The following is an 11,008-nucleotide window of genomic DNA, read 5'->3' as shown; positions in this document are numbered from 1 at the left end:
CACAATTCCACAAATATAGACATATCTTTCCAGCACCACAAACATCAATGCCAGCTACCATCACATGCCAAATGGTGCTTGCAGAAAAAATGGTTTCCCTTCTCCCGCTTGGGGGTGGGGGAGGATGGGCACAGGACCTGAGGGAGGGGAAAGGAAGGCAGGAGAGTTGGGGTGGTTAGTTTCTACACAGGAGCCCACATAGGTGGTTAGATGGAGGAGACAGGATGGAGGCTGAGCCTTAGGCTAGGGGTGAGCTTGGGGCCGCTGCTTGTCCCTCTGGGCAGTGAGAAATCAGGAGTTTGGAAAGCAGAGTCTGTAAAAAGAGGGCGGGAACCAGTCTAAAGGAGAGGGGGCCAGGCCATCAGCCAATGAGAGCTACGAGTACGCTGTCTCCGGGCTGAGACAAAATAGATATGGCTGAAACATGTCACAGTGACCTTAATCTCGTTCCCCGCCCCCCATGCACTGGACATCAAGAGACTCCCATCAGGGCCCATCCAGCCTGCTTGGAGTAGGAGGGAAGTGGCTAAACTCTGCCCCTCTGGAATGCCAGCGGATAACAGTAACTAATAATTATGACACAGCAGGCCCCGGGCCTCGGCACTCACCTGCATGAAGTCATGGGTCCTCAGGCCAGCCAGTGACGTTCATGTTATTATTATCATGGAGATCATCTCCATGGGGTGGGCGCTAGTCTTTAGCATGTGATCCTGACTAACTCGGGAGGCTGAGATGTGAGTATCATGGTTTGAAGCCAGCCCAGGGCAGGAAAGTCCATGAGACTTTTATTTCCAACTAACCACCAAAAAGCCACATGTGGAGTTGTTGAATGAAAAAGGGACTCAGCCTGGCCTGAGCTCCAGCCCCAGTACTGGCACACACACACCCCTCCTTGGTCTAGATGGGGAAATCGAGGCACTAACTCACACAAGTGTACTCACTGGGTGGCAGTATGAGTGGGCTCAGGCTGTCAACTTCCCTCCCGAGCCCCCTGTGAGACAAACCTGGCTCTGCCACTCCTGGGCCGGGACTGGGGACTGGAAGGCCAACCTGACTCAGCTTTGTTCAGTGTTAATCAGAGAATACGGGCCGGGGCCGCAGGCCGCCGCCGCGCAGCCGGGCCTCCGCCGGGCCAGCGCCGGTGGTGCCGGCTTTTGTTTTCTGGAAGGAGAGAAGTTTCCAGATGTGGGCAGAACCGCCCCGCCCGGCCGGGCCACCGCCCCCCCCCCCCCCGTCCCCCCAGGAAGAAGAATGCGCAGGGAGGGAGGGGCCCCGCCGGTCATCGCCATGAATAGAGACCCGGGCGCCGCCCGCTAAAAATACCCGGCCGCGGCCCCATAAAAGCGCGTCCGGGCGGCGGCGGGCTCATCTGCGCCCCGGCCCCGCGCGCCACCTCCGCTCCTCCGTCCGATCTCGCCCCGCACCGCCGCCTCCCGCGCCATGGCCGAGCGCCGCGTGCCCTTCTCGCTGCTGCGCAGCCCCAGCTGGGACCCGTTCCGGGACTGGTACCCCGCGTCCAACCGCCTCTTCGACCAGGCTTTCGGGTCGCCGCGGCTGCCCGAAGAGTGGGCGCAGTGGCTGGGCACCTGGCCGGGCTACGTGCGCCCGCTGCCCGCCGCCGAGGTTCCCGCGGCCGCCGCGCTGTCCGCGGCCGCCCCGGGGCGCGCGCTCGCCCCGCGGCTGGGCAGCGGCGTCTCCGAGCTGCGGCTCACGGCCGACCGCTGGCGCGTGGCGCTGGACGTCGGCCACTTCGCGCCCGAGGAGCTGACGGTGAAGACCAAGGACGGCCTGGTGGAGATCACGGGTGAGGACCGCGGGGGGGGGGCCCGGCCCGCGGGGCTGGGAGACCGGGACCCGGCTTCTCTTTCTTCTTCCCTTAAGAAAAAAGTTCCCTGTGGGTTTCAGCCCGTGTTTAGGATTGCGGGATGCGGGCCCCGGGCGGGCGGCTCAAAGCCTCCGGGCGCCAGGGCGCACGCCTGGCGTCCCAGTATGGAGAGGCTGGGGTGAGGATTGCGGTCCGAAGCCAGCCCGGGGTTAAAATTCGTGAGACTCTGACCGCCAATGAGACACACGCACGCGCACACACACATGCACACACAAGTGGACCTAGAGCTGTGCCTTCAGTGGTAGAGTGCCGGTCTTTAGTGGAAAAAGCCAAGCCAAGCGCGAGGACCCGAGTTCAAGCCCCTGCACTAGCACGAAAGGAAAATAAGGTCACTGGGAAAGAACCACCGGGGCCTCGGGCTCAGCGCCAAATCCGCGGCCGGCTGGTCCCGGGCCCGGGCTGCCGAGGGGGCGTGCCGCGCCCCGCCCGCGCCGCGCCTCCGCTCCGCAGTTCCCAGGACTCGCAGTTCCCAGGCCCAGTCCGCCAGACCCGGCCGCCCTGAGCCCCTGGCGGGCCTGGGATCGGAGATCCGGACCTGTTGGGATGTAAGTGCCCCCCGCCCCCCCCCCACCCCCCGCCTCACCCTCTCCACCCCTTCACCCCAGGCAAGCACGAGGAGAGACAGGACGAGCATGGCTACATCTCCCGGTGTTTCACCCGCAAGTACACGTGAGTCCGGGCGCCCCAGGTGAGGGGGGGGTAATTAGGGGAACAGGGTGGGATGGGAGGATGTGACTGTGCCCCCCCCTCTCCGCACATCCAGGCTGCCCCCTGGTGTGGACCCCACGCTGGTGTCCTCCTCCCTGTCCCCTGAGGGGACGCTCACCGTTGAAGCGCCGCTGCCCAAGCCCGCCACACAGTCCGCGGAGATCACCATCCCGGTCACCTTCGAGGCCCGTGCCCAGCTGGGGGGCCCCGAGGCTGGGAAGTCCCAGCAGTCTGCAAACAATTAGAGCAAGGGGTCCTGCTGCTCACCCCGAAGGCACCGTCAAGGCTGCCCTGCTCTCCCCACGTCTCTTTTGATACTTGTAGTTCTGTTTTCCGCAAATAAAATGTAAGTCAGTCTAGGAGCCTGGTGTTTGTTGATGGCCCCGGAGGAGTTGATGGCCTTGTCATCTCTGGGGGAGGGCCGATGGCAGAGGGTTCTCAGATCCCTAAAGGGAGCCGGTGGCTCACACTTGTGATCCTGGCTACTTAGGAGGCTGAGATTTGAAGATCACAGTTCAAAGCCAGCCTGGGCAGGAAATTCCATGAAATGCCTATCTCCAGCGAACCACCAAAAAAGTCAGAAGTGGAGCTGTGGCTTCAATTGTAGAGTGCTAGCTTCAGAGAAAAAACTAAGGGTCATCTGCCAGGCTCTGAGTTTGGCCTCAGAACTGGCACACACAGGGCAGTTTGAAGGATGTAAGGGCTTTCCACTTTCAGGGGTCCTGGCGTCTGAGGCTTCCCATGTTCCTTGAAGCCCACAGCAACTCGTTGTTCCCAGGACAGCTGGGAGCAGCTGCATCCTGCAGAGACTTGTCTGACACACCCATCCCCTCCCCTCCCCCAATCGTGTTCTCCCCACATCTGGAGTGGGCATCGAGGCAGAGCAGGTCTGGCTGGCTGTGGCAGGTGGCTGGACTTGGAAAGATTCCAGCAGGTAAATAAACATGAAAGAATGGTGCTAGTCCAGCTGGCAGCTCAGCTCTGTGCCCTGCAGGCCAGGGTGCTGCCCAGATTCATCCTCCCAACCCCCCTCTGGTTCCTGAGTCTGTTGGACCCCTCCACACTCCTGCAGTGACACCTGGAGAGTCAGCTCTGCTCACCAGTTCTGTGGCTGCCACGGGGGATGCTGTGGCCTGCCAGGGTGTGGCTGCCTGCTGTGCCCTTGTGGTGTCATCCTCCAGTCATCCCAATGATTCCCGCTTCACAAGTGGGTACAGTGCAGCTCAAAGAAGCAACAAGTACCAGGTATCAGTGGCTTACACCTGTAATCCTAGTTACTCAGGAGGCTGAGATCTGAAGATCATGGTTCAAAGCAGGAAAGTCCCTGAGACTCCTCTCTAGTTAGCCACCAGAATACTGAAAGTGGAGCTGTGGCTCAAATGGTAGAACTCTAGCCTTGAGTAAAAGAGCTAAGGGACAGTGCCCAGGCTCTGAGTTCAAGCCCCATGACTGACAAGAAGAAAAAAAAAAAAAGGCCATAAAACTTGTTGGAGTTGAAGTTCTGAAGTGAGGGACTGTGGCTAGAAGCAGAGGAGAGCAGACTGACCCAGACTCAAAGCCTGGAGGGAGAGAGGGTTTCTCCATCTTGAATGACTGCCAAATAAGGCTTGTTGGGGACTCAGAAGGAAGAGGAGGAGGAGGAGGCCTACAATTAGGGCTGCTCAACTGCCAAGGATGGGTGTGGTACAACAGGCCTATAAGCCCTGCTATGCAGGTGGGGAGGGTGGATTGTCATCTGAGGCAAGTCCTGGCAAAAGTGCTAGACTCTACCTGAAAAAACAATTCAGTTCTCCCCTCTCCACCACCCAATCCCAGGACGGAAGAGACCTCTGGGGTGAGCCTCAGATGACAATCCTGTTGCACCTACCTCCTGAGTAGCTGGGGTTATATATTCACTTCCACAGGGGCTAGCGGGCCTGATTGTCTATTGTCAATCTTGTGCAGGAACCACAAGGCTAGGGCTTTCCAGGGTCCCCTGAGTGGTGGAAGGCCAATTTCAGGGAGGGGGAGACTAAGGATGTGGACAGTGCTGGGTTCTTGCAGGTAGTGGCCTCTTATGGCCAGGAGGATTTCTGTTTGGGGGAACCCAGGACAGGGGGGCCCATCCCTTAATGAAGTGGATGGATGACAAGGAGGTCCCTGAGCCCCTCCCCACCACAGCCCTCCTCCTGGCTTTCCCACCCTCCCCCTCCTCTTCAGGCCCCTTCTGAACTGCCATCCAACTGACCCCCCTGACTCACTCACCCTTACTTAGCTCCAGCCCTACTGTTCTCCCCAAAACCCCACCCCTCTTTGAGTCTGGTGCTCAGACTCTCCCCCACTCCAGCTTGGTACTGGGGTTTGAACTAAGGACGCTCATGCTTGCTAGGCTGGTGTTCTGCATTCAAGTCACTCCTCCAGCCCCATTTTTCGATGGCTTTTTTGGAGCTAGGGTGTTGCTCCCTACCTGAGATGTGTGCCTGAGCTGCAATCCACCTATTTTAGGCTTCCCATGGTTGCTAGGATCACAGGCATATGGAGTTTCAGATTTTCCTGCCAGGACTCACCTGCAACAGTGATCCTCCCAATCTCAGCCTACCATGTAAGTAGAATTACAAGTGTGAGGCACAGGTACAAATGACCTTTTACAGTCCAGTTGAAGATGCTCTGCTCAAGGGCTGCCCAGCCTTGAGCCATGAGTGTATATCCATTACCAGGAGTCCTGGAGCCCCTGAACAACAGCTTAAGGAAGGAGAGGTTCTGGAGGAGGAATTCCTAATACCCAGTAGGTGCGCCACATAACCCCCAAGGCTTGGCTCTGCAGGCCAGCCACACTAAGGCAGGAAGCCTAGGCCCCATGCACCCTGTGAATGGGCGCCACCTAGGTCCTGAGGCTCTCCTCTGACCCCAGGCCCAAGTAGGACAGCACGTGACTGGCCCACAGGCACTCTCCCAGAGAGGGCATAGACACTCCATAATGCCCACCTTTGGGAATCTCTGCCCTGTCAAGCCTGCAGAAGAATAAAGGGCAAACCCATGCCCAGCCTTGAGAAATAGTGAGCCCACTCTCATCCCTACCCAGCGTGCCTTTGGCTCAATTCTCTCTTCTGGGTGTCAGGCTCCAAGAATCCTGTTCACTGTCCTGCTGCCAGCTGCCAGCCTTTGACTCTGCAGTTCAGGGTCTGGCTGCTGTGGACTAGATTCTGGGGCTCTGCAGAGCCTGGCACATTTTTGCTGCAGGGGATGTTGATCATTGTGCCCAGTGATCAGACCTATGCATAGACAGGTGTGGTAGTGCATGCCTGTAGTCCTAGAAACTCAGCAGACAGATAATAGGAGGATCTCTGTTCAAGACCAGACTGGGCAAAATCATCTGGAAACCCTATTTGAGAAACAAACCAGAAGCAAAAGGACTGGGGGTGTGGTTGAAGTGGTAGAGCACTAGACAGGAAGCCCTGAAATCAGACCCTAGCATTGCAAGGTCTGTACTTGCCAGGTACCAACCTTAATCCTTAGCTGACTAAATCCTTTTAGCAATCCCAGACCACTGAGAGGCAGCAGAGGATTGTGGGTACATTTATGGGCACTAATATCAAGTGCGTGGGTTCAAATCTCTGACCGTTTTTCTATTATTACCATTACTACTATTATATTTTTGGTAAGTGTGTGTGTGTGTGTGTGTGTGTGTGTGTTTGCCGGTCCTGGGGCTTAAACTCAGGGTCTAGGCGCTGTCCCTGAGCTTTTTTGCTCAAGGCTAGCACTCTACCCCTTTAGCCACAGTGCACTGGAGATGAGTCTCACGGCCATTCCTTCCAGGGCTGGCTTCGAACCGCGATCCTCAGATCTCGGCCTCCGGCGTAGGTGGATTGCAGGTGTGAGCCCGCGGCTGAAGGAACTCAGTTGCTAGCGATTGGGCAAAATCGTCTTCCCAAAAGAGCACGTGCACGCATGGGGAACGGCCAGACTGTGCCGCCGGGGGCAGCGTGTGAACCTCCCGGTCAAGCCGCCAGGCCCCTCCGGGACGTCCCAGGGCCCTGCAGATCGGGGCAAGGGGGCTGGCCTGGGCCCCTCCTCTGGGAAGCTTCCAGACGAGATCCGTGGGAGCGAAGGAGCGACAGCCGGTGTAGGCCAGAGATGGGGCCACTCTGGGGCGGGCACACCCTCCACCTGTAACCTCCCCCCTCCGCCCCCAAGCCGCCGGCCACGAACCGCGAGTCCGTCAGTCAGCGGGAGCACCAGGCGAGCCCAGCGGCAGCACAGCCCGCAACTACGGAGGGGCGGGGCCTCGAGCCCCAGCAACAGGCCTGCCATTGGCGGCGCCAGGAGAGCTGGCCTGTGACTGGTTCCCGCTTCCGACCACGCCGGAAGACGGCTTCCGTGATAGGAGAGGGCGGGGCTAGATGACATCCGGGCACCCGAGCCACCGGAGCGTCTCAGCTTCTCAGCTCGGGACACGCGGGAGCCTGGACGACGCCCGCCCGCACCCGGAATCGCGGGGGCAGCCGGTCCTCCGCTGGGGTCCATGCATCCGGGAGGGGAGGTCACTAGGAAGCCCAGGGATGGGGACTCCTGGAAGGCTGGAACCCATGTGGGCAGGATCTAGAGGGGCGGCCTCTGGGAGGGCTGGCTGCAGAACCCGCGGCGTCCACCAGGCGGCCGCAGAGGACGGAGCAAAGCGGGGTGGTGACCAGCCCCGGCCAGGAGGGGTGCGGGATGCCCCCGGCCCGGCGGCCTGGCTTCCCTAAGGCACTTGGGCAACCAGGTAATGGGGCAGGGTCAGATCCATGGACACGGGTGAAGCCCCGAGGGATGGGCCAAAGCTGTTTTGTTTTCTAACCTGCTCAGCTTCATTGTGGCCCAGTACTACTAAATAAATACACCACAAATCGCCACTGAATATAGACTAGATTTTATTCTCTGTCAGCAGAGATGTAGCATCCTGATCTTGATGATCTGGGTAGAATTTAGGAAGCCTGCATGTTTTGTCTTTTTTGGGGGAGAAGGGGGAGGTCGTGGGGCTTGAACTCTGTGCCTGGACGCTGTCCCTCAGCTCTTCAGCAAGTCTAGCGCTCTGCCAGTTGAGCCACAGCACTACTTCTAGTTTTCCGAGTGGTTTATTGGAAATAAATCTCATGGCCTTTCCTACCCGGGCTGGCTTTGAACCGTGATCCTCAGATCTCAGGCTCCTGAGTTGCTAGGATTACAGGCCTGAGCCAGCACACCTGGCCCCTGAGCCTCTTTGTGCTCAAAGCTAAGGATCTACCACTTCTGGTTTTTCACTGGTTTATTGGACACAAGAGTCTCGGACTTTCCAGCCAGGGCTGGCTTCAAACCGCAATCCTCAGATCTCAGCTTCCTGAGCTAGGATTACAGATGTAGGCCACTGGCACAGGGTAGGAACCTGCATGTTAACTCATCCAAAATGTCTGCAGTCAGGTACAGGCAGCTGAGTGCTGTATTGTTTACCCAGGTTTTAGTTGCTCCAGATTTGGGGCCACAGGCTGTTTTTCACTCCTCACTGACCTCCTCCCCGCTTACCCTTCCTTCCTAGAACTCACCACATATACAGCATTCCTAGCAAGGAGGGTCCCAGAAGTGGCCTTCGAACCTAAGCAGATTCTCTATCGCAAGATATATCTTGCTAAACCTAATGTGATCTACAAGGAACTTGGCCAACTGGCTTGCAGAAACTGACAAACAGGCCAGAGATGCAGCTCAGTGGTAGAGTGCTTGCCTGGCATGTGAGACCCTGGTTCCACGCCAGTACTGCTCAGAACAAAAACTTGCACAACCAAGATGCCTTTCAAGTTGCGGTGTGTGTGTATGTGTTGTGTGTGTAAAAAGATATATTGTCTAAGAGCTAGTAAGTAGGAGGGCAATTTGTCCATTAGTGGGAAGAAATAGCTTAATGCCAAGCAGACCCAGACTGAAGGAATCTCTAAGTCACTCTTGCTTGATCCTGAGGACAATGCTGGGGACATAACTCAATTGAACACATTTAGGAGAGAGTACTGAGCACACATATTTACTGAGTACCTAATACTGCTCTATCCTAGAAGGCAAAACACCCAGCCTAGAAGAGCCCAGGGAGCAAATGTGACACTGTTTGTGGTGCCTCGGTTCTTCTGACCCATTCTTCAGAGATTAAGTGTTGGGTTTGTCAGCTTAGGTAACTGAGCCTGTTACTACTGAAGACGAGTAAAAGGCTGGAGAAGCAAGATCCTTCAGTACTAGCCTGGTCTGGTAGTACACCTTTGTAATCCCAGCACTTGGGGAGCTAAGGCAGGATGGCTGCACATTCAAGGCAAGCCTGGACTACATATACATAGTGAGAGCTCATCTTGAAAAAATGTAAACAAGGCCAAGCATGGTGGTTTGGAACTTGAACCTGGCTACTAAGGAGGTAGGGATCAGGAAGACTGAGGTTCAAGCTGGCCCAGATGAAAAATTGAGACCCTATCTGACAATCTGACAAATAACTGAAGAACTGGGAAATGTGGTTCAAATGGTAGAGTGCATGCCTAGGTAAGTTCAAGGCCCTGAATTCAAACCCACTTTTTTTTTTTGGGGGGGGTGTCAATTGCGGGGCTTGAACTCTGGGCCTGAGCTCTTCAGCTCAAGGCAAGCACTCTACCACTTGAGCCACAGCACCACTTCCAGTTTTCTGGTGGTTAACTGGAGGTAAGAGTCTCATGGACTTTCCTGCCTGCGCTGGCTTTGAATCATGAGGACTGAGCCACTGGCACCCGGCTTCTTTATCTCCAATTACTAGCAAGAAGCTAGAGATGGAGGTGTAGCTCAAGTGGTAGAATGCTGAAAAACCTGAGTAAAAAACCTGGGCTTGAGGCCGAGTTCAAGCCCCTAAAACAAACCACTGAAATGGTCCCCAACCTATGGGTACCACGTACCTTCATCAGTAAGCTGGAATGTGCATGCGGTGTGTGCCGACACTGAACTCAGCTTGCACAGAGCATTTTTGCTCATGACTGGCACTCTACCACTTCAGTCACATCTCCAAGTCCAACCAGAATTTTACTTTTCTTGCTACACTTGGGATGGAACCCAGGCGCTCTACCACTGAGCTCTAGCCTTCAGCCTGGGAAATGGTCTTCACACCTTGCCTGGGTCCAGCCCCTCTTCCACTGACCCCAGGTATCCACAAAGCAGTGTTTTGGCCATTTAGCCTGAACCACATTTATCCACAGACCTGGGAAACAAGCCAGCAGGCTAAGGAGCAAGCTGGTACGGCACATTTCAATGTTCTGATTGGACCAGTGGCTACTTAACGTCAATGCCCAGAAACACAGGAGAGCAAGTACGTTTTCAGAAGGTTGCTTGGAGACCTTGGCTGCCATTCTTAGCCGCTCAGCTCACCATGAGGCAGTGTGCAGTTTGTGCAATTTCAGCTGACCACTGGAGAGGCCAATGCATATAGTAATTGCACAGAAATAGCACAGGCTGCCCAGTGCTCGCTCAAACCTCAGGCAAACAGCAACTATGTGTTGTACTCCAAGACCCTAGCACTGGATGACCTCAGTGATGGCTTCTAATCCACCCAACAGTTCTTGGGATGAATTCTACGCCTGGCCTGAAAGATAGTGGGTCATTTTTTACTGCTGGTTGTTTCACGTTTTCCAACATGCTGAACCAGAGATGTACACCTGTCCCAGCACTCCAAAGGCTGAAGCGGAGGGACCTTGTGCTCAAGGCCAGCCTGGGCTACATAGCTGGTTAGGAAAGGACATGAGTCCATCCCTACTACCCATCCCTGATACTGATTTCTTGCTTGAGCTGGCCTCAGGCCATGATCCTACTTCTGCCTCCTCAGTAGTTGGGATTACAAGAATGATTCCCATAACCCCCCTTGTTTTGAGGTCATGATAGAGTTTGAACTTGGGGCCTCCAGCTTGCTGAGCAGACACTCTGCCATTTGAACCATGCCCCCCTTTTGTCAGTGGTGGGGCTTGGCGCTATCCCTCAGCTCTTCAGTTCAAGGCAAGCACTACCACTTTTTTTTTTTTTTTTTGTCAGTGGTGGGGCTTGAACTCTAGGCTGAAGTGCTGTCCCTGAGCTCTTCATCTCAAGGCGAGCATTCTACCATTTGAGCCACAGTGCCATTTCTACTTTCTGGTGGTCAACTGGAGATAAGACTCATGGACTTTCCTGCCCAGGCTGGCTTTGAACCATGATCTTCAGATCTCAGCCTCCTGAGTAGCTAGGATTACAGGTGTAAGCCACCTGCTCCCAGCTTGAGCTACTTTCAAAGCTACCTTTATGCCCAGGCTTTGGCTTTCCTGCTATTTATGCTTTTCGCTGCTGGGATAACAAGCACATGTTGCACCCACCCAGCTGTTGGTTAAGATGAAGTCCCTGAGAACTTTTATGCCTGAGCTGGCCTTGAACTCAGGCCTGAGCACTTTACTCAAAGGTAGTGCT

At 55.8% G+C, this 11,008-nt stretch overlaps 1 protein-coding gene across 1 annotated transcript; it reads left to right on the top strand.

Annotated features, from left to right (window-relative positions):
* The first annotated feature begins 1,265 nt into the window (after positions 1 to 1,265).
* Hspb1 (heat shock protein family B (small) member 1) lies at positions 1,266 to 2,955 on the top strand. The gene is made up of 3 exons (XM_070033110.1): positions 1,266 to 1,804; positions 2,491 to 2,554; positions 2,649 to 2,955. The coding sequence occupies exons 1-3, from the start codon at positions 1,441 to 1,443 to the stop codon at positions 2,836 to 2,838; spliced, it is 618 nt and encodes a 205-aa protein (XP_069889211.1). The 5' UTR covers positions 1,266 to 1,440; the 3' UTR covers positions 2,839 to 2,955.
* The last annotated feature ends 8,053 nt before the right edge of the window (positions 2,956 to 11,008 follow it).

The sequence above is a fragment of the Dipodomys merriami genome, unplaced genomic scaffold, assembly GCF_024711535.1.
Source record: "Dipodomys merriami isolate MVZ:Mamm:240054 unplaced genomic scaffold, mDipMer1.0.p SCAF_22, whole genome shotgun sequence".
Lineage (NCBI taxonomy): Eukaryota > Metazoa > Chordata > Mammalia > Rodentia > Heteromyidae > Dipodomys > Dipodomys merriami.
The sequence above is the reverse complement of the archived record's forward strand: the minus strand, read 5'-3'. Positions and strand labels throughout refer to the sequence as shown.

What these genes read in the sequence shown, in the direction of transcription:
- Hspb1 (XM_070033110.1), top strand. Translation starts at nt 1,441, where the DNA reads ATGGCCGAGCGCCGCGTGCCCTTCTCGCTGCTGCGCAGCCCCAGCTGG. An exon ending in CGGCCTGGTGGAGATCACGG is followed by an intron (nt 1,805 to 2,490) that starts GTGAGGACCGCG and finishes CCTTCACCCCAG; the next exon opens with GCAAGCACGAGGAGAGACAG. An exon ending in TGTTTCACCCGCAAGTACAC is followed by an intron (nt 2,555 to 2,648) that starts GTGAGTCCGGGC and finishes CCGCACATCCAG; the next exon opens with GCTGCCCCCTGGTGTGGACC.